The sequence below is a fragment of the Uloborus diversus genome, chromosome 1, assembly GCF_026930045.1.
Source record: "Uloborus diversus isolate 005 chromosome 1, Udiv.v.3.1, whole genome shotgun sequence".
In the NCBI taxonomy this organism is placed as follows: Eukaryota; Metazoa; Arthropoda; class Arachnida; order Araneae; family Uloboridae; genus Uloborus; species Uloborus diversus.
The window spans coordinates 140,129,790-140,154,222 of record NC_072731.1 but is presented as its reverse complement, the minus strand read 5'-3'; the positions used below and the strand labels follow the sequence as shown (position 1 = coordinate 140,154,222).

General features: G+C 30.6%; 1 protein-coding gene across 1 annotated transcript in view; it reads left to right on the top strand.

The window, feature by feature from the left end:
- Positions 1-21,734, top strand: part of LOC129232512 (copper-transporting ATPase 1-like) — a 98,784-nt gene extending 77,050 nt beyond the window's left edge. The window contains exons 15-21 of the mRNA XM_054866655.1: positions 421-688; positions 10,213-10,368; positions 12,591-12,733; positions 12,882-13,085; positions 15,680-15,797; positions 15,879-15,981; positions 16,929-21,734. Of these exons, the coding sequence (XP_054722630.1) occupies positions 421-688; positions 10,213-10,368; positions 12,591-12,733; positions 12,882-13,085; positions 15,680-15,797; positions 15,879-15,981; positions 16,929-17,199 (1,263 nt within the window). The 3' untranslated portion in view covers positions 17,200-21,734. The remainder of the gene's footprint in view (positions 1-420; positions 689-10,212; positions 10,369-12,590; positions 12,734-12,881; positions 13,086-15,679; positions 15,798-15,878; positions 15,982-16,928) is intronic.
- The last annotated feature ends 2,699 nt before the right edge of the window (positions 21,735-24,433 follow it).

Sequence of the window (24,433 nt, the reverse complement as noted above, 5' to 3'; positions counted from 1 at the left end):
CTATTAAACTTAAAACATATTTCTGGAAAACAATTATTTACTTTTCATTTTAAACAAGGTAAACATAACAAATAAGGGCACTTTTGTTTCTTGTAAAGCTAGGTTTTCTTCTTTTTTCCTTGGTTCTCTGTAGTTTCTAAATTCTATTAAATACACTCTAACAGCTCTTTGTATTTTAGTTGTTCTTTATTTGCTATTACTTTTATTCTATTTTGTTGCTTATTGTAATGAGGATTCTGTTAGTTTGAAATGAGTATGAAGATTTCATGCATGTAGTTATATTTTCACTTTTTTCTTCTCATATTAGAAATTATAAGCATCCGTTTATCTGTTCTGAAGTTATAAGTAGCTGTTTTGAGTTTACTTTTCACTTATATAAATTCAACTTTTTTAAAACTAAGTATCAAATACTTTGGACAGGCTTTAAAAACAGAGTCGTTTGGAAAATGTGAAGATTTTGCTGCAGTTCCTGGTTGTGGCCTTAGATGTAAAGTTTCTAACATTCAACATATGCTGACTGAAGAACCAAATGTAGAATGTTACACTAGTGCAGTTAAAAGCAGCATTGGAAATTTGAATATTGAAAACGACATATCTAATGTTTTGATTGATAGGAACAAGATAGATTCTCCAAATTTTAATGCATCTAATCTTGCTGCTGATTTAATAGGAAATTTGAATGAGCCAGGTATGTAGTTTATTTTTCATCCAGTTCCTTTTTCAATTAAATTAAGGCTTTTCATGTGATCTATTAGTATGTTGAAATTTTTCCTTCAGTCTTCCTTAATTTCAAAAATATTTCATCTCCCAAAAATATGCCAAAAGTTTTTATTCTTCCCAAAAATTTTCTATTAACATTAAGTTTTTACATCAAATATTTTTCAATATTTTGCATTAGCTATGTTGTTAATTATATGAGGAAATTTGAATTTTTGATTTTTTTTTTAAGCTTTACTCTACAAGTTCTCAAATTTAAGTAACCATGCAAATTGCCATATTAGTCCAGTAACCTTGTTCTGGAAAGGAGGAGGGGGGGGGGGCTAAGTTGCATCAATTGGGGGTAGTAGGTTTCATGTTTTTTCTTGAATTTGATATGACTAAGATGCAAAATCCAAGTTTTGAACCTCTGCAACCTCCCGGAACACTTTTGAAAAACGCCAAAACTGCTGAATTTTTGTACTTTTTTTGGATTTTCCCCATTTTGACAATGAAGGAGTAAACTTTTGACAAACATCACCATTTACACATTTAAACTAGATTACATTTGCTACAATTTGACACCAGAACGAGCTTGTTAGCTCTAATAGTTTTCGAGATACAGCTTTTCAAAGTTTTGCAAATTCTAAAAATTTGAAAATTTTCAAATATGTTTTTCATCTATACATGGAATTGTCTTTATATCTTCAATAACCTGTTTGATATGAGTTAGTTAAGTAAATGTTTATTCAATTTAACATTTCGAAGGGGTCGGGGAAAGTGAGGAGATTTATTGGGTGGGGAAAGGTGACTATTTACAACCAGAGAACTGATATTGAAGTACAAAATTTATTTAATATACATTTATATTTAGTGTATACAAGAAATATTAATTAAACAAAAGGTGAAATAAGAGTCAAAGGTGTTTCCTCCTTTTTGAAGAACTAGGGCCAAGTAAATTTGCCAATTGGTCTCCTTCAGTGCCATTTCCCTCGTCTTGGACATCCTGAAAGGGAAATGAAAATACTTAATTGTGGATTATTCCAAAAAAATCTTAGAACTAGCATGTAAAAGCCCTTTTTTTAAGCTATTATACTTGGCCTGATTGTCACAGAGAAATCTGAGGCCTGATTTTGCTTATATCTCTGCAACTAGACTACTTAGAGACTTAAGGATTTCACTAAATGATTTGCTTTATCTTAAGGTACAACTTAGCACTGAAAAGTTAAAATTCTAAAATAAAATTATTGTTTCAGTTAGGATGGAAAACAGCAAATTTCATGTAATTTCCCTATTAAATGTTTAAATATCAAACCCATTGTTACAAATTTTGTTGCCTTGCAACAGTAATGTTAAAAGCAATCATAATGAAAATTTTGAATCGAGGCTTCTCTGAAGCAATCATGAAATTAGCAAGCAATAAATCCTAGAGAAGAACAAGGATTAAATTTTAGGGCCAACTGCTTAAAGTTTTAGACACGTATATAGGTTTTTTCCCTTTTAGTATCGAGCGATTATATGAAAAAATACGGTGAAGTTTCGTGAGGGTAAAATTATTCTGTTTCTAAAATACATTTACGCTAAAAAGAATAAAATAACATTTTTTTAAAAAATACCAAGCACTGTTCATAATGCACTCAAAAGGACGAAATAACTTTTCTGGGTCAGAAAGGACAATTTAAGAATTCCTGTAGTTTTTGAAAATTCCAAGAAAATGACACCAGAAACGAAGAAATGTGTGATTCTAGTCATTTCAAACCAAACTTTCGCAATAAGAAAAATATGCATGTTTCAACAATCAAAGTTATGATTGAAATTCATGAAGAGAAAAAAATTCTCTTCATGACTTGAGCCTCACTTTTCTTTGTTTGTGAGGTCATTTTCTTGGAATATTTGAAAACTACTGGAATTCTTAAATTGTCTTTTCTGACCCAGAAAAGTTATTTTGTCCTTTTGAGTGCATTATGAAAAGTGCTTGGTATTTTGAAAACAGTTCTGTTATTTATCAATGTCATTGCAAAATATTTTTTCCTACCACACTATCCGTTCATCACCCAAGAAGTCCTAATACAAAAGTGGCCCAAATATTAAAAAGTATTAATTAATAGAAAACAATAATAAGAGTTAGTAGACCTGAAATTGTTCCTCGACTTGTTCAGTAGCATTTTTCGCGAGTTGGCCAGCTGGAAAGTCAAGTAGCCTATCCCTCTTGTTCCAATCACAGACCTTCTATATATCAGGCCTACGCGCTGTATTGCACAATCGATGTCACGTGACCTCCCAACAGGCAGTTATCTTCGATCATCGGGAAATTCAGTTTATTTCAAACCGTGTTTGTGGACTAGCTAATCATTGCAAAACAACTCTGGTATTAGCTAGCAAAGTAATAATAATTCGAAAAGTATGTATGAATGTTAAAGTTAATGTTATCAGCAGTCTCTTAATGGAGACTTTGAATGTTCTTTTCTTCTTTCTTTGTATTTGTTGTGCTTAACGCTACGATGAAATGGTTATGTCATGAATTTACATTATAAGCAGTTGGGATGCTTTAATAGTGAAAATTTAGCGTATGAAATTTTTAATATCTGAATATGTTTGGAAGCTACATTATTTGATGAAAAGATGTTTTTAAGAAGGAAAGTCTGATTATCAATGCCCTTTTTTTAACCCCCTTGTGGTTGGACAGCCCCAGAACTACATGTTAAATGGACGAGATATCTCGTCAAGAACTTCAAGGTAGTTAAGCAGAATCGATCATTAAAAAGTTATTTAACAAGCATTTTTTTAATTTTTTTTCCTGTAAGGTACATGTTTTTATGTATGTTTTTTTTTGTGCTATACATTTTCATTACTTTTGATTTTAATGACGAAGGATTTTTGCCCTCACTTTGGGTAATGAATCTTTTTTATAAATATTGTTTCAAGGAACTTTTTAGCATGAATTGTCTGAAGAGTGCCTCTTAATAACTACAATAGGTAGTAGCATTTTAAAAAGACCAACTGTTTTATGTTTTAAAGCAGCTTCTATTACTGTAAAGTACTGTATTCTATTACTATAAGGTACACATTTTTATTTATGGTTTTTTTAAGCTATACATTTTTATTACTTTCGATTATAGTGATGGAGCTTTTTTGCACTCACTTTAAGTAATGATTATTTTTTTGCAACTATTGTTTCAAGGAACTTTTTACATGAATTATCTGAAGAGTCAGTTTATATTTTAAAATGTTGTGGAAAATTTTTAGGAGCAATTCATATAAAAAATGAAAATTAATTAAAACTTTTAACAAATATTAGCGACCCATGCATTAGGAATGTGGTACATGACCATTACAAGCTTTGGTCTCACAACATTTTCTTGATTTTGTACCATTGACATTAAATGCAAACAATGTATAAAATACTGTTGTTGAATAACTTTTCAAAAAAAAAAAAAAAAATGGGAAGTATAGTAATGAAAAAGCAGTTAAAAGAAAAACAAAGAAGTGAACTCACAATAAATAGATTCACAGTAAAAATTCATGATAAATCTATTTATATTTTTTATTCTAAAATATATGCATCAGTATTGACATTTTTCACCAATTGTTTGGTCTGTTTCATTTGTTTAGATGTTTTGTAGTTATTATTGGGTATTGTAGTGATTTATTTCTCAAACATGTATGTTTCTTTTTTTTTTTTTTTTGCAACAGTTAGAAGTATGTCTAAGCATAGGTTTTTTATTTCAATTTATATTATTGTTTCATGTTTACATTTTTATCAAAGAAAATCAATACTGTTTATCATTTGTGGGAAAAATGATTGCTAGATTATGAAGAACAAATATGCACATTCATTTTACAATTTAAGTAAGCAAAGTTTATTTCGTACTTTCTTTTACGTTATGATTTAAGTTTTAAGAGTATTTTCTACATATCCATACAAATAAATTTTCATTTTACATAGTCGGCCTCGCTTAATCAGGTAACAGATAAACGAATACCTCGCTTATACAAATAAAACCTCTCGGAACTGAATATTTCCCCATAGATACAATGTTAAAGATCCCTGCTTAATCGAATGATTTCCCCGGATAATCAAATGATAGTGATCAGCTTTCAAAAATATTTTTGCTGATTTTTTTTTTTTTTTTTTGAATAAATTAGAAATAAATATAGTAAGAACTATATTAATGCAAAAATGTAAAGTAATAGTTTTCGCCTATGGCAAAAAGCAAATCCCACTATTCTATAAAATTTCTCTTGTATTTGCCATTACGTACTAAACAAATAGATAGCACAGTCGATATTTAAATTAAATAACGCAAAGAAATATACACATTTTAGACAATAATAAATTGATAAATATCATTAGAATGTAAATAATCCCCAAAGAGAGAGAGAGGGGAAAAGGAAATCAGAAAGTGTTCCTAAAAGACCTTGAGCTAGCAATTCACTTTTATGGAATTTTTTAAAAATAACGTTCCGAAAAAAGGTGCCACAACAAAGGTTTCATAACTCAAATCATAAGTTAATTTTTATTATTTTTATACGTTCTTGTAGCATAGGTATAGAATAATTATTCAACTATTTCATTGTTTACTTAGCTTATTTTAAAAACTTTTTAACAATAACATTAAATATTTCCTTTATATAGCTTTTGATTTATAATTATTACATTTTAAGACAAATGTTATCAATTTAGAAAGGCAAGGAATATCTCCCCGCCTTATCAAATACCCCACTTAATCGAATAATATTTCTTAGAACCAGTGATATTCGATTAAGTGGGGTCGACAGTATTGTGGAATATAATATTTAATGTGTCATATGCATACATTTTAATTTAATTTACTATTTAAGAATTATTTGTGTCAATATTAAAACTCAAACAATATAAAATTTTAATTGAGAGATGTGTGGGAGTATTTCATGTAAAAACCAACTGCTTTCTCAATGAGTTTAAAAAATTCTGAATTTTTATTCACGGTAGAGCTATTATGAGATGTAAATCAACTGCCTTCGCGGGCGGCCATGTTGAATGAGCACGCAGGCCTTGTGTTAAGATGGCTGTGTCCCAATCATGGGCAATGACAATGTCTATGGCAATTTCTGGCAGGTTTTCGTAGGACTGGCCATGCCAATGTTGCTTTGCAACATCTTGCGTCGGAGGAAGTCTGGCCAGGTTGAAGTTGGTCATGGCTGCAGCCTTTGTAAAGAGTTCGTAGCATAGGTCGTTGAGGATTTGACTGGACCTTTCTCCACCATACAGCTCAATAATAATTTTCATCCCGGCTTCAACTACTTGGTCAGGTGTTGTAGCTGGATTAGAGAAAACTGCAGCTTTCCCTTTAAGCTCTTAATGCCTCAGCAGTATTTCAAGCAACTTGAGTTTCCCTTGGCCGAAGAAACACGAGGTGGAATCAGTCACTGAAAGCCTGAGTGAAAGTGACTAGCTGATTGTCTGCTGTTGTTGTGGTGGTTGAGTAGAACACATCTGTCTTTTTGCCTCTTCCATACTTCTTAAGATTTATGGTACCTTGTTTGAAACCTCTGAAAGCAGTAAGGATTACCAACAAGTCTGTGTAATGTCTTCTCCTGCAATAACCACAAACGAAAAATCAGGGGTCTTTCTTATAGCTGTAGTTATTATTAGCCTGAGCGCATCATCTTCAGCCTGAAAAACCTCAATGCTTTTGGCTTCAAATTTCACCTTCAGCAGTCAGATGAATCTCAATTTGTTTTTATTATTGGACCGACAAAATTTCTTGAGAAACATTAGAAGTAGTTGTTTCCTCAAACATAACCTCCAGAGAACAATGTTTGAGCTCGGCGTTGAGCTTGATTGCGTTCAGAGGTCTTTGTGCTTATTTGACCAGGTTCTGTTGGGTAACCATTGAATACTACAGCTTTGTTCTGACCATACTGTGCCTCGAGATATTTTAAACATTGGGCTCCCACTCAAACAAGGATTGCTTGGACCACACAAAAATCTACAACCTTAAATTTAGTTTTCCCTCATGACTTATCAATATTGACTGGTTGGAAAGCTGCATAGAAACTTATTGCCCTTCCTCATTCTTTCTTGAATGAATGGAGACATTGGGAATGGTGAAAGTTCGTATGTGAAGAAGTTCTTCAATTCTTCGTCAGACTGCTTCCAAAATCGTATCCTGTGAAACAGCATAAGTGGGTCGATAGTCACTGCTCTACTGCCAACAGTAATAGTACAAACAATAGAGGAAAGAGATACAACTTCTGATTTATGCTCGAATTTGAAGTCTTTGAAATTTCCCCTACAATCTTCAACATTGCTTTTTCCCCAATATCCCTGGCCATGTAACAGTTGACTCCTTTCTCTCCTTCAAGTCCACTGTTGAAAGACATGATGAGATCCACTTTAGGATATAAAGGGTACTTAAAAAACGAGTTGCACAGCTTTTTTCTATCAGGTGCATGTTTGATGAAAAAAGAAAAATGATTGAAAATTTCCAAGTTTGGAGAATTTGCAAAACTTTAAAAAGCTGTATCTTGAAAACTATTAGGGATAACAAGCCCATTTTGGTGTCAAATTGTAGGATATTTAATCTAGTTTAAATATGTAAATAATGATGTTTTTCAAACGCTTGCTTCTTTATGGTGAAAATGGGAAAAATCCGAAAAAAATACGAAAATTCAGCAGTTTTGGAGATTTTCAAAAGTGTTCCGGGAGGTTGCCGAAGTCGAAAACTTGGATTTTGCGTCTTGATCACATCCAATACAAGAAAAAAAAACATGAAACCTACTACCCCCCATTTGATGCAACTTACGATGTACTAGGTTACTGGACTATATCTGTTAACAAATATTTTACTGTTACTTATCCAATGGTTAATGTTTTAATCCTCTGATCCCTTAGTTTTCTTAACCAAGCTGCTTAGAAATATGCAAATTTTGATGTTTTGAAAACCAATATGAAATATGAGTACTAAATTTACAAATAATGTTAGAAATTATGCTTTGTATGATAAATCTTATAACAAGATTTAAGGAAATATTCTACTTAATGTTCTTTGTCAAATTTGAGTTTCATCATAATTCCACCCCTCCCCCTCCCAATTTTTTGAGCAACAAAAAACAAACTCTTGATGCATTAAATTAGGAACTTAGAGACTTGCAAAATGGACAAGTTTACAGTGTAAATACTTCAGAAAATACATGACTGACTTTCAAACGACAAAATAGCAGAATATGATTTTTAAATTTCTTGATGCACATGGAAATCCCAGGAGGAGCAAGTTTTGTAACTTCTACGTTACCCATGGAGATAGCAGGATATAGAGCAAGAGGGTTAAATTTATGGCTACTCTAGTGTTCTTTTACAATTCTCATCTTATGTTCAGAAAAATTTGGCAATTTGTTTGGGTAAAGTTTGAAAAGAAAGAGAGGCCCTTCATATAGCTTTAAAAATCTATCAGAGTACTTTGTGTATTTATATGGTGAATTATTTTTAATGATCTTTGAATAAATAATTACATAAATTAAATAATCATTTAACTATACAAGACTTTTGAAAAACAGCCTTTTAAAGGTGAAGCCGTATTACTTTTCAGCTTTGATTTATTTTTTGTTAATGAAACAGCTCTTGCGATGATTTTGGAGGCTCGGTACTGTATCAAGTCAATCTTTTCTTTTATAGTAGGCTTGGCTGGTGCTGCAATGGGTGCAGCATACTCAAGAATGGGCCTGATGATAGAGGTATATGTATTTAGAAGCGTTTTTGGATTTGATTCCCAACAAGAACCACAAAGTCTCTTTAGAACGTTAAGCTTTTTTAGTCTATATATATAAAAATGAAGTTTGTCTGTATGTCATCCATGAATTCAAAAACTACCCAGCAGATTTGGCTGAAACTTTCACCGTTTGTTATTTTTGGTACTGGGAATGTTTATTGACCGGTTCGAAAAAAATCCGATCGATAGTTCCTTTTTTATTCCAATTTAAGTCACAATCCATTGGATAAATACGAATAAAATTATCGGCTGCAGAAATTAATTCGCGTGAAAGATCTCATTGATAAGAAGTTAGCTGTTGCCATTTTTCTTGAGTTTGAACAAATAAATTCTTTCTTTATTGTTTTATGGCTTTTCATGCAACGAGGGGATTTAAAACTTTTTCTATTTGATATTTTTAGCGATTGATTGATCTTGCAAACTGCGTGAGTACAAAATTTGAGTATAGTCACGGCTTCACTTGATACCTGGACCGATTATTATGAAAATTGCTATATATATGTATTTTTCCACGGAGAAGGTGCATAATATGCTCATTGAAGCCACTCGCCACCAGGTGGCATTGCAGAGTAGCAACTTCTGCCCCGTTCAACCGATTGTCATGAAAATTAGTATAATGATGTATTTTTTTGTTGGTGTAGCAACGCGCGTCGGGTACAGCTAGTGCTTTGTAAGTATGATCAAGGTGTTGCGAGAATCTTAGCTTTGCATCAAGAGTGAGACCAAGGTACCTTGGGTTAGAAGTTTGATTTATTTACGAACCAAAGAGCTTGAGGACAGGATAGAAAGAGCTTCGATTTTTTTTTTGTCAGTTTAGAAGATGCAAAAATTGGATTCATCTGTATTAATAGTGAACCTAAGTTGTTTTGACCATGTTTAATGCCTTGAATTTAGGGCTGTTTGTGAAGTTTTTGCACATATGCCACACTGTAGTAATGTCATGGCCGTAACAGACCACTTTGATGTCTTTGCTTAAATGGTGGTTGAACGTATTTATGCATAGAAGGAAAAAAAGTGGGCTAAGTGAGAAACCTTTGTATAACGACTGTTTTCAGTGACCAATAAAAAGTCGCATTTTCTTCTTAATAGAATTTCTGTTAAATCTTTTCCTTAATGCTAAGACAACCATTAATTAAACTCCTTAATTTGACAATGCTTTTCCATTGTACACTAGTTGGGATATTGTTTTGATTGAAAATTCTAAAAACACGTCTTAATAAGATTCTTTGAAATCCATATTGGTGGCTCTGCGCCAACAAAAAGAGTGCTATACTATGGTTGTGACGCACAACCATAGTATAGCATTCCCAAACAATGTTGGATGTTATTATTACTTTCAGGGCATTAAGGTCAGCTTGACTCTCTCTTCAGATATGTATGCGCCTCTGAAATATTTTTGACCGACTGTGTCAAACTAAAATACTGATTTTTGGAGTTATTCCGAGAAAGATATTTTGTACATCAAAATAATGCTGAATTGAATTAACTTTTAAAACTTGTAGTCTTTTTTCCCCCAAAATTTTACTTTTAATAAAGTGGGCGCTGGGCACTTTCAGAACCAAGTGTTGGTTGATATTATAGTAATTAAAAATATTTCTTAGCTTAGTTTATACTTAAACTGCCATAAAACATAAATAATTTTAAAACGAAATGCATTTTACCTATATTATTCCGAAAGTAGGACATCAGGAAATTTTTTCAGAATGTGCTTTTTAGATTGAAAAAAAAAACTTTCTTTTTCAAAGCATATTTCTTTTTATTTAAGGCTCACCATCAAGTAATAGAAATCAAGTTTTTAATGTGTTAGTTGGTAATAGAGAATGGATGCTCCGAAATGGTTTACAAGTTCCTGAAACTGTTGATTCCATCATGAAAGATCATGAAGAAAAAGGTCATACAGCTGTTTTATGTGCAATTGATGGTAAGTACTTGATATTTTGAATTTTACCACCTTTTTAACCGACTTCAAAAAGGAGGCGGTTATCAGTTCATACCGTATGTATGTTTTTTTTTGTTTGTCCACTCACAGCGTCTCACCTAGTGAACCGATTTTGATGATTATTTTTGTAATGGATAGAGGATGGCTCAACTTAGGTCCCATTACTTTGTTTGACCATATTTGTTCTTTAAAAAAAAGTTATGGGCAAAAAACAATAAATTTCATGCAATTTCCTTATTAAATGATTAAGTTAAAAACCCATTGTTATGAAGTTTGGTGCCATACAATAGTAACATTAATAGTAATTGTAATGATAATTTTGAATGAAGGCTTCTCTGAAGCAAGCATTAAATTTCTTCAAGGGATACTTCGATAATGAGGAATCTAGCGCTGTCGCCTCATTTTTGGCGTAAATAATTTTATTTTAGTAACCCTGCTGATTTATAGTAACCCTATGTGAATTATCAAAATCTTCCTTTCTTCAGTGCTATTGCTCCATAGTGGGGTAAACCTAACCTGGAAGCGAGGTGATGCAGTGATTAGGATCTGCTTAGACTTCACAATGCTACCATTAGGTTTGCCTCAACTACAGTAGTATTTTTTTCGTTATCATCTATGCCAATAACAGATGATCAGGGCTAAGTAAGAAGATACAGAATTGCATAATAAGCAACTTAGATGCTGTGAAATGAAAATTAGTTAGGAAAAACGTAATACTTAAATAGTTATAATTAAATTAACTACACACAAATTCTGGAAAGGAAGAAAAATAAGTTTTTAGTGCCAATCGCTTAAAATTTAACGCTTGTTTATAGTTTTTTTTTTTTTTTTAGTGTAGAGCATTTTTATGAAAAAAATAAGATGAAGTTTCGTGATGGTAACTTCTTACTATTTCTGAAATACCTACATTTACACTAAAAAGAATGAAATAAAAAAATTTTGAAAAAAAAATATAGAACCGACTTCAAAATTGCTTTAAAAGGTGAAAAATAATTTTATTCTTTAAACATCATCGATAATGCTTTTAAACATAATTTTTGAAGTTGGCGCAAAAACGATAGATAAAATCATTTACAGACATAACTCAGCTACAACTATAAATTTAACCACGCCCAGTTTCTTCACTATCACATTCATTATGCTTTGCTGACAACATATTTGAATAACGATATAAATGCTTCGTTCGTAACTTTAGATGCTTTTCTGAAAAAAATTATGAACGAAGCATGATTACACTGGATTTTACGTTTTGTTTTTGCCCCAACTTCAAAAATTATGTTTAAAAGCATTATCGATGATGTTTAAAGAATAAAATTATTTTTCACTTTTTAGAGCAATTTTGAAGTCGGTTCACATTTTTTTTTTGTTTCAAAATTTTTTTATTATAATTTAATGTTGATTAAACAAAACCATCGAACTTAGTGCTAACAAAATCAAATGAGGCCATTGGATGGAAAGGAATTAAATATAATATTGCCCTTCATGAAAGCACCTAAAGCAAAGATCAACAATTATAGGCTTGTATATCTAACTTTTGTAATTATTAAAATTTTTGAAACTTTGCTCAAAATAAGGATAGTATATATATTTTTTTAACTTAGGATCTGTTAGTAACTCATTTGGAATATGAATTTAAGGTTGTCCATGCTCTTCTCCCACTTATTTCTTTTGTTCTTACAAAAGTTACTGTGGCCCTTGGATAGTTTTTTAATTTTTTGAAGTTAAATGAATAGTTAGTACCTACCTTAAGATGCTCTTCTAGGCCGATTGATTTATATTAGAACAAAAGGGGAAATTTTACTTTGGGTATGAAATTAACTGACTGAAAGGACATAATTTTTCATTTAAAGAATTTTCAATCCCTCATATCACTTCTGTTTTTGCTTTATTTTCTTATATTAAAAATATTTTACAATGATGTGTTCCTTGTAGTCTGTTTTTTAGAGTAGTATGTTATGACTTTCTACTACTGCAGTACTTGAACTGCAAGTCTTTTCCTTTTAGTTAAATAGAAATTTTATTTCAATAAAAAACTTAATATCCCCTAAAACACTGAACTCAGTTGTCAAAAAAAAAAAAAAATGTTTAGCTTGTATTATCAAGTCCCCCCCCCCCCCCTTTACTGTCACATTGAAACTCAGAGTTCAAATCAGGTTTGATTCATGTCATGAACTGCTAATCAAAGGTCATTTGTTAATTTTTAGGGACTTTGGTCTGCATGATGGCTGTTGCAGATCCTATCAAACCTGAAGCGCATTTGGCTGTTTATACTTTGAAGAAGATGGGATTAGATGTGATATTGTTGACAGGGGATAATAAAAAGACTGCAGCTGCAATTGCAAGACAGGTATAAAGATTTAATCTATTTTTAAGAGTCATTTTTACCAAAAATTGCAGTTAGCTAAATTAAAACATGTGATAATGTAAATTAAAACAAGTTAATTATAGTTTACTTTATATAACACAATTAAAGAATGCATCTGTGACTTATATAGGTTGGAATTTCAAGAGTTTTTGCAGAAGTCTTGCCCTCTCATAAAGTGATGAAGATTCAACAGTTGCAAGAACGAGGGCTGAAAGTGGCTATGGTTGGCGATGGTGTAAATGATTCTCCTGCATTGGCAAAAGCTGATGTTGGAATTGCTATTGCAAATGGAACTGATGTAGCAGTGGAGGCCGCAGATGTAGTGCTTATTCGAGTATGTTATCTGTTTTAAATCATTTGATTGTCTTTCAAAGGTTAGGAGTAGTGTAAAATTTACAACTGTTACATATACTGAGCACAAGGCACTGATAATTCTATAAATTTAAATAAAATAGAAGGAAATAATTACACAAGCATTCCACCACTATTTAGGCTTTAGAAAAATTATGTATTGCCAAATAAAACACTATTCTTTGTACTCTTTTTATTTACTTAAAACATCTGCCAATATTGAAGTTATGTAGTATTGAAGTTATCTGGAGGATTTTTGAATTGAAATATTTTTAAATGTTACATTTCTAAGTATATTTTACTGATGTCAAGGAACAAAATGGTAATTGAAATTCAAAAGTTAGTTGAAATTTCTATTTCTACAAAAATTTCTTTAGTTGTGCTGTTTATAATTAAAAAAAAAAAGAAAGAAAGAAAAAACATTTTAGCTTGTATTTTCCTTAAAAGTTTTTCCTTTTAGTTAAAGAAAGACTAAAATACAATCATAAATGAAGCATTGTTGGTTTATTTTTCATCAAAAAAGGTGAAAAAATACTTAAAATGCCTTACTTATGAAGTTTGAGAAATCATTGAGGAAGTTATGGCATTGTCACAAAAAAAACACAGGGTTCGTACTCAATGTCAGAAATAAAATTAAGGAGTTTTGAAGGAGTGAAATGAGATTTTGAAGGAGTGCTAATGGGCTGTCCAGAAATGATATTACATTTTTTTTCAACACATTTGACCCTTTCCCCCTTTTGTCACAAAGTGTCACACTTCAACTTACTCCTTGTCACATGTCATAATTTTTATAAGCATATTGTTATACTAACAGTGTGATGTCACTTTTTGTCACCCTCTCTCTTCCCCATGTCACAATTTCATGAACCTCTCTCCCTCAAGGCTTGACATCACTTGTGGATGACCCTTTTTACAATATCATAACTGTGATTTACTAAACAATAGGGAAGTTTTCGATTTTTCAATTTTATTTTTATATGATAGAGTAACATGTATGAACATCATAAGTGAAAAAAATTTTTGCGATATGATAAGTAGTTTTTTAAAAATTAATTTTTAAAGTTCAAGCGCTTGTGACGTCAAATGGCACAGGAAGTGACACCATGCGCTCTTCCGCCGCGGGAGAAGCCGAAGAACGTGCAGTTGATTTTGAAGACAAAACGTAAAGCTTACCTTCTCGCGTTTCTGTAACATTAAACCTCTCATCCTCTCGGAAATATTTGAATACCATAATTGATGTTACTTGAGGAAGATTATTAGATTGTGCTTTAACGAATCTGGCCTCCATAGTGTGTTCAAAAGGATTATTGAATTTCTAAAAAATAAAAATATCAGCGTGCTCAAAATGTCTGTAGTGAAAACAAGGGATCTTCGGCAAAAGGCTGCACATTAGTGCCCTGTAACGTAAGCTCGTCACATTTCAAAAGAGAGCCCTTTTGCACATGGATTTTTAAATATTCATTAAAAATCAATCACGGTGTTTTAAAATTCGGCGATGGTGAATTTTTTAGTTTTGAGGGTCAATTAACAATATCCAATAGTCAAAATATGAACATTTAATAGGTTGCAGCTTCCCTACTGTTTTTTTTTTTTTTTTTGAACACAATTACTTAGCATAGTACATCTACTTATGTATTTTTAAATATTTAAATAATATTTAGACAAACTGACTTTTGCTGCTGTGAGTGCGGTAGAGCAATAATCATAAAACTTGAAAAAATTGCCAAGCACCAATTAAGCATGTTTTACTTCACTTATGATATGTCTTAGTCATTTAATAATATTTTCACCTTCAACTTTTATGACTTATATGATCAATTTGTAAATTACACCTTTATGAAAAAACAAATATATGACATTGCTACATTAAAATCGCCCTTATAACTTCACCTTTGTGACGATCATTGAAGCATTTTAAGTTACTGACATAGAGAAAGATTATGTAGTCTTGAACTAAAAAAGGAGTTTTGAAGGAGTTAAAACAAAAATGAAGGAGTTTGAAGGGCCCTTCAAAAAATTTTTCTTACTGAAGGAGTATTGGAGGAGTTTTGAATCAGCGTACGAACCCTGAAACACCTTAGAGAAAAAAATATGTTATGAAAATAAATGTCTTTCTTTTCTGAGAAAAGGGATTATTAGTGAATCACAAAAGACTTACTTTGCAGCAAGTACAAAAGAAATGCAGTTCCAAATATTGAAACAATGTTAAGTAGTTGGATCATAAGAAAGAGTAATTGTTTGGTGAAATGGTACTGAAAAATTTAAAAAGTAAAATCTATTTGCATTATATGTATGTGTGCCGTTATTAGTAATTAATAATGTATGGTTTGGGGGTTGGTTATCCTCACCCAAAGTTAGTACACTTATATTAAATGTGGCTAAGGTTATTTAACTATTATCCTGTATCAATAAAACACTTGCAAATTCTTTCTCCCTTAACTGCATTAGATATTTATGGGAGGCATTTCATCATTATAATCAATAATATAGTCAACATTTGCTAAGAACTAAAATTTTCGAATTTAGTGTTAAGAAAAATGCTTAATTTTTTTACATGTATGATATTGAATTTTTTAGAATGATCTATTGGACGTAGTTGGTGCTATTGACCTTTCCAATCGCACTGTGAGAAGAATAAGGTGCAACTTCTTGTTTGCCAGCATGTACAATTTAATAGGGATTCCTGTTGCAGCAGGTATTAAATATGTGTTTATAATAGTTAATTATTGAAGTTTTTTACGTACATTATTGAGAAATAACAATCTATTATTTTCAGGTGTTTTCAGACCATGGCATTTTGTTTTAAAACCATGGATGGGTTCAGCTGCAATGGCACTTTCTTCTGTTTCTGTTGTGTGCTCTTCTTTATTGCTTAAATTGTAAGTACTTGAGTTACAGTTTACTAGTAGAGTTTTCCATAAAATCTGTACAAAGAAAATAAATTTTAAAAACTGGAAGGTGATTTTTTTTCTTATGCAAAATTTTCACATCTTCTGAAGTACTCAAAATTTGTTTCTTGGCACACAACCATAAAATTAGTTTTATTACATTAAACAAGTAAAACATTTTATAAAAATATGTGTGTTACATATTTTCTGTATGTTAAAATTGATTGTGTGTAAAAATTATCAAAATTTATTTATATTCTTGATTGAAAATCATCGTTTTTGAACTTTTAAATGCAAAAACAACCAATGTAAACCATTTATAGTTTTCTTTCAAACAACCAAAGTGAGCATTGGTTTTAGTATCACTAAATTTAAATGTTCATATAAGTAAATGTAGAATGAACATAATAACTAAAAATATAAACAATTTACGACAATGGTTTCCAAACTTTATTTTGAGTCAGAACCAAGTCTCAAGGAGTCTTTCTTAAATTAAGGGTTACCCGCAGCATCCCGCTCAAGTATAAGTTTGACTAATCTTAACTAACAAAAATAAATAAACCCCTTATATATTCGTTGCATAGCCCTTATTTAGTGATGATGTATTGCAAAAGTTTCATCACTAATAAGTCTTAACTATTAGTGAAGTTATTGCAAAACCTCACTGCAGCCCTGTGACAACATCATGGCTCCTTAGGGTGTTGTGCCATGCATATTGAGAATTGCTGCTTTAGGTTAATAATAATGCTTTTTATTTATTTATTTTTTTTTTTTTGATAAAATTCTTAATACTGTAAATACTGATATTTAAGTTGTTTTAAAATATTTAAAGGATAGAAAATTATTACATAATATTTTAATTGGTTTGAAAATTTCATTATTTTAAATTAAAGGAAAATTTGCACTAATATGTTTATGGTTCTTTTATTGATTTCAAGGTATCACAAGCCTACTAAGGAAAAGCTAACCACATTAGCCTATTTAGAAGTTCTTGAGAAAACAAGGCTCCATAACACTGCAAATGGTGACGATATTTCTTTGCACAGAGGTTTGGATGACATGATTTACCCTGAACCAAAAGGGTCAATCAAAAGTAATAACCTTAGTCTTATTATGGACTTTGTTACTGGAAATAAAGTGAAAGAAAACAAACTTTTGAGTCCTGACAGCCAAGAAATGGAAGTATTCATTAGCAAAGAACACATTTAATTTTCTTCTTTAAAAAATAAAAAAAGAAAAAAAAAAGAGCTTAATGTAATCATCAACATGTTATCCCTTTCCCTTGTATGTAAAAAAAAAAAAAACTGCTTACCTAAAGCAGAATGCTTCACACTTTTAAAATATTTAATAGATTAAAAAATAACTTTTTCGTCTTCTTTTACAATTAACAATGTATGTTAAAACTTTCTAGTTAAAATGCAAATTGTTTTGAATAAGAATGTATTCTCATTTCTGTCATTTTTAATTCTTGTATCATATGAATTCATTTGTGGTGTACGTACGAACAAAAGAAGAAATTAATGTTCAAGATCTGCTTTGTTTTTAGTCTGTGAAGTGATTTATGTTTTTGTTTGGTAAAAACTTTTTATGTTTTATATTTACCTAAAAATCATTTTCAAAATGAATTAAAAACATTATTATTGACCTATTTTGACAAACACATAGGACTGTTATGTGGATCTAATAATTTTTAAATCATGTACATCTTTTTTTTTAAACATATTTTTTTCATAATAGTGAATAAGTATAGAATGATCTCATAATTTTATAAGAAATGATTATTTATTTGAGATTATTTAAATCTTTTTCATCTCTGGCACTTATTTTTTTTAAAAAGAGCAGTCTCACATGTTCTAACATCAAAATCTAATTTAGAAGGAAAATGTTGTGATATTTAATAACAAAGAAAGATTATTTTTGATAAGAATTTTGAGCATTGATAATACAGTAGAGCCCTGATTATCTAAACTTGTCAGACAAAACAAAAGTTTTTCTAACTAGACAAGTAACTTAGAGATGTTCTTGATTGTACTAAAATGGTTAAAATCTATTTCTTTATTCATCATAGTTGTTTTAACACAGCAAATGTGTGTGTGTTTTAATCAAATTTAGTAGTCCAGGGTTCATACTTAATTTTCGAAGTTAATACCTACATAGAAAAATGCATAACAAGCTTGAGTTAGAAATTTTATTGAAAAAATCTAAAATACTAATACAGTGAAACCTGTGTAAGTTGACCACTTGTGGTGCAGTACTTTGGTGATCAACTTGTAAAGGTTGGTAATGTTTTTTTCAAATTTTTTGTCATTTCTTGCACCATTTTTTTTTTTTTTTTTTTTTTGAGGAATTCACCCTTACTCTTTCTGTTCAATTCCACTTTCATTGTTTAACATTATTGAAAGTGAAACAATAATTAAAAATACTATTCAAATACTTTAGTTATTTTTCCCCTTGTTTTTAACTAGATTAGACACTGTAGTTTTAGAAATTCTATATACACCAGCTAATTTTCTCTGGCTTTCTCCATTTTCAATTACTTTTAATATTTCATACTTTTTATTAATCTCAAGTCCCACTAACTTTCTTTTTGAAGCCTTTTTATGCAAAACTTATAATACAAAAAGCTCGACTCTCCCAGTTCATAAAGGCAAAATTTAAATGTCCTATTATCTCTTAATCCCTTGCACCAGAAGCATGTAACTTTACTCATTATTAGCAGGCCCAGATCAGCGTTCCCACAGTGCGAGGGGCTCGCCTCCTTAAAGGGGCTAACGGCCCTAGAAGTTGAAGAAAAAACAGAAAAAAAAACTAGCACTAAGATTTATTCTCTTAGACGCTGCTGGCCGCTAGGGAGGGGCCCTACATATTTTGTTGCAGGGGGGCCCAAAATGTATAGATCTGGACCTGCTCTTTTTAGCAGAATTCCTATGTTGCCACAACATATAGAAACTGGAAAAAAAGACTTTGCACTTTTCTACTGACACTTATTTTCATTGAACAGAGTACAAAAAGCTATCTCAAATAGAACTACAAATGAAAAACAAGTTTGGAGAATAAAGAGCAGCATAACTTTATGCTGCTGTTTAATTAGTAAAATGGTAGTATGTCATCAAAGCATTAAAAACATTCTTTGAAAGCTATCAAAAAAAAAAAAAAATATTATTATATATAATAAATAAATAATAAAATAAAATAATATGCTGAAGGCAGTTTAAAAAAATAAACCAAGTGGTCAACTTACAAAGGGCTTTTTACAATACTCCAGACCAAATTTGGCGTACATTAGTGGTCAAGATAGAGAGGTGGTCAAGTTAGAGGTTTTCCTTCATTATATGAGATAGGGCTAATTCCGTTCCTGACAAAAGCGGTCAACATAGACAGGTGGTCAACTTTACAGGTTTTACTGTACTACATAAATTAAAAATACAAAGATCAAGCTTTTCATCATTTAAAAAAAATTATCAGCTCAATGACTATCATTAATTCAGGTAATTAAAAAAAAAACATGCTTGTTATTCCCTCCCTTTCAATGCAAACTATGCCTAGCAGAAGGTACTTGTGATATGCTCCAAAATCATTAACCTTATATATACAAAATATATTTTATCTTCTAAGTAGATAAGTTTTGTAGATCAAAAAATATTAATAAGAGAAGTAATTTATTGCAAAAAATGTGTTAAATTATAAACTGCTTTCCAATTTATCAATATAACTACATTTATTCTACAACTGGAAAGACTAAAGAACAGTAAGTTCAAAAGTGTAGAGATTTTAAAAATAAATGTCAATGTATTCAGTCTACCAAACCCACTCTGATATCAGAATGTAAGTTGAAGTGAAAATCTTGCTACATATAGACTTTGAACGATCCTCAAATCTCATCAACTATGTAGTAAAATATTGCATTGAGCAATGCGAAGGGATAGTCGGCAAAAGTTCTCAAGTATCAAAACATTAAGTTTTTTTTTTTTTTTTTAATGTGAGGCCCAAGATTCAACAGCAAATTTGGAGTATCCCGCAAAAGTTAGGAGTGTTGGAAGGTTTGGGTTTTGATTTCAAAAATTTGGCCAGTTCTTTCTTATTTTTAATAAATAAGATTTGTTAGAATTTGCATTAATACGTTTATGCATTTTACACTCACCCTGCAGTTTTCTGACGAAAAAATCACACTTAGTTTTTCCGAAGATAAAAAATAAGCACTTAAAGAACACTATAAACCTTGTAGTTAATAGCAAGATTCTTAAAACAGTTTTTTACGCACAATTTCTCTTCACATTCTATCTGGACCAAGACTGGCAGCTGTTAGTGCAGACATTACAATTTTAATAATGTCTTGGTCTTTTCTATCTGTTACTCACAATCCAAACTGGATGGAGAAATAGTTATTCCTAAACCGGGAAAGAGTGGATAATTAGACAGTCAAGTCATTTGTTTTGATAATCACCACTCTACTGTGATTTATGTAGATGCAATACCATAGGTAGCTAGCTGACTGGTATTGACAAAGGAAAATGCATCTAGCTGTATTCCACTGACTGGTTTAATGTTTTTTAAGCTGAATTCAAAAGCTTAAATGAACGCCTGAAATACATTTTAGATGATTTTAAATAAACAAATAAAAACCTAATAACTGGTTGACATTAATGCAACTTACATGTCAATCAGTTACTAAGTTTAACTTTTTTTACTCTTTAAATCACCTAAAATGTATTTTGGGAAATCAATTATAACTATTAAATTTAGCTTTAAAAACAATAAACCAAGAGTAATGATCTTTTTTAAATGTACATTCTGTGTTGAATGTTACGAAATACTTTTTACTTTGAATGCAATTGAGTTAAAAGTGAAATCTTTCAAATTCATACCTCCACCTTTAATCAAAATTCGTAATATGTTTCTAACATAAGTTAAAATGCAATGTATAGGTATTAGGTAGATAGTAATTCCCATTTTACAGCCAAAAACTCTAACATTTAATTGTTAAATTCAATATAAAATCCCTTATTCCATTTTTTATGTACTTATACAGAGATATGTGTCGAGTTTAATATTCATGTTTTTGCTGTTTTTTTTTACGTCACCTGCACAGGAAAAGTACTTCAAACCTGGTTTTGTTAAATTAATATTATTTGTATATTGAAATGTTTTATGTATAGTTGTTGGTTAACTATAAATTTTATTGATATAATTTTAATTTCTTTCAGGCTTTGAGAACAGCATAAAAGATGAAATTTAGGTACCCCTCCCCCCTCCCCCAAAGAAAATAAACTGCCATATTTTATTCATAAAGTTCTTTAAATCAAAAATAAAGTTTATGCTACTGAACGTTGTTTTATCTTCCTTATTGTTATCATTAAAAAAGCAACGATGGTTAAGATATTTTTGAGTCTCGAATGGTACTAGCTATTGCATATGCAAAACATGCTCGTTATTAATTAAATTTGACAAAAAGTAAAGTCAATGAATAATATCATAAATGAGCTAGTAGACCAAAATCTGCTTGGGGGGAACCGTTTTTATTTTAACATATGAAAATTTATCAAATGCACAAAGCCTGAGAGAAATTATAGTGATTTAAGCATGTGAATAATGTTTTATACATATAGCATGACAAAATATACCAAGTTTTAAATGAAAAAAAGTATATTTGATGTAAATATAATTTTGTCAGAAATATATCTTTACTTTTCTTTAGATTTTAATAAAACCACTCTCTAAATTATCAGTAGAGAGAAAGATACGAATGTGTGATCTTTTTTGCATATTTTTCTGCTTTAGGGTGGCTACAAAAAAGCAGAATTTCAACAGCATTGATTTTTATGTTAAAATATGAATAAATAACATAATACAGCTGCAAGACCTGGTGAAAGAAAATTTCCTCAGAGTGGTTGGTGACTTAAGTGGCAATATTCAAGTTAAATGTAAAGTGTATGATGTTTTGAGCATGAAAATTACGGAGTTGTTTATATTTCTTGAATAATAAACCAAGGTTCGTGGGTTATTAACCAAACCAGTATGGCAAAAACCCCTTTTTTGGCACATTTGTGGCAGAAAATAGTATAAAAACTAATATATAGTAAATAATGCACTGGGCATACAATTAAATGTTGATCTAAGTATACCATTTATTTAAAATATTGTCACCGTTCAAAATCAAAGAGATTCTCTTAGGAGCAGGAGAATTAACAGGCATTGTGATCAAGGAACATGCAAGATTTGTGGAACAGTCGTCTATTAATTCTTTAATTACACTGGTCCACTATATAGTAGCTGAGGTAGTTATAAAACTTGACTGGAAAAATGTTTCAGGAAACAGTGCTGACTTGTTGTAAAGCTTTGGTATTAGGTACAAAACCGTGATTAATATTGGCAAGTAAAATTCTGGTACTTTCTTCTTGAGTACCTGATAATCAGTAGCAGCCCATTATCAGTACTATAAAAGTTAATATACTGTTTTACAGCAGTCTTGGTCTGTCAATCACAAATTATTATCAAAGCAAAGTTATCTTTTCAACATTGATGAAAATATTGGTATAGTAACTATTTTGTAGCTTCAAAGTAGGTCCCTGAGTAGAAATTCTAATAAATTTTACTACACTTGTTCAAGAATTCTAGAAACATTTTTTCTTTTTCAATATCTTTTCTTCAAATATAATGTTCATGAATAAGAATTATTTCCTTACAGATCAAGTAAACAACAAAGCGATGGCAGAATGAGGAAAATTTTGGCTTTAAAAAAATATATTATTAATTACTAACGTTTACTCGTGCAATTTGGAGGTAACTCAATTGGCACATTTTCACATTGTTCAAACTCAAAGTAATATGTGCTGTACATTGGATGATAAATAAAATTATCTTCCTCTTTTGAAGTTTTTTTTTTTTTTTTTAAATCCAGCTGTCACAGATAACTCTCAAAAACAGATGGAGTCATCCCCAATTTCTTATTTACTTCATAATTTGTAGAAAAACTTCTTACACTTTTGAAACAGCGGGGGTTCTTAGATCATCTTTCCTACGAGTAACAGAGTCAGTTTTTCACTACCTTCAGTGTTGCAGCACTAAGAGCAGTCATTCTCATTTTTATTCCCCTATGGCATAATTCTCCTTAAACTACATATGTTTTCTCAGAAAAAAAAGATTGATAAATCACCCAGTCTCATCCACATTGAAGATATCTCATTCATCATAATTTTTAATTCAAAGATGGTAAGGGTTTTTTTTTTTTTTTCTGCTCATCTATTGTTTCTGGATTAATACTTTCAAATTTGGATCTGCGAATAAAGACGCATGCATGTGCAAAACACGAGAACAAAAATATTCCCCTTCACAAGAAAAAGTAAAACATTGATTTTGAATCAGTTGTTAAAATTTTTATGGTGATAATATTCTATGCTATTACTCAATAGAAAACTTGGAAGAAGATTGGTTAGGGAATCAGTTTCCAGATTTGTCCTGGCTCTGAAAAATAGTTGATCTGGTAGTTTCTTGTAAATAATTTTGACAACTTTCCAATCTACTATTGCAAAATATATTTAAAATTAATGACCTAAAATTCTCAAATCCGCAAATTTTATTGCACCAAGCTGTACTGATATGAGAGAGTTGATGATATGGGTCATTCTCCAGAAAACGTAATTTTTAAATGCAAATATTTTTCTATTTCAAAACCTTTTGTTTTCTTTTTTTTTTCATTCTTTCATGAAAGTGTTACCTACTAAAAGTAACCATAAACAATGGCCCAGCTAAGTTCCAATTATTTTACTTATAAATAAAAAAAATAATAAAATGCCTTGTTTACGGAGACAAAAAAAAATGAAAAAAAACTTTTAATATTTAAAAATTGAGGCCAAAGTAGTAATTTTGTTAATTTTGCATACAATCGGCTATTTTAATGATTAGTGGGAATATAATATTAAGCTCTCTTAATTAAAGTATGGCTTAATTAGTAGTTTCAAATGTCACGGAGGTGAGAAATTTACCATTAATATAGGCCTAATAGATACATTTTTCAGGGAATTTTTTTTTCCTTCGTTGATACAATCTACACATGTTAAGCATATGAAAACATGTTCTCTTCTTTTTTTTACATTAATTTACATCCCTGAAATTCAAGTTCACGGAAGTGAAAAGTCAATAATCACAGAGTTTTTAAAGCAAAATCCATCTTCTTGTTTTTCGACAAAAATCTAACAACTTTTTTTATGGCTGAAAATAAACAAGGGCCTTGTATCATTGAAAATAAAATTTGATGTCATTACTGCCATGTGTTAATGAGGGATTGCATTTTGTGTTTAGGTAATGGAGGTGAGAATTTATTTAGTGACATGACTCCTTATCTTACTAAAACAATATTAAAAAAATAAATATACTTAAACAATTAGTATTTGAGACACTTGAGAGGGAAAAGTTATAAAAAATAAGTTCATTGTTTTATTTAAAC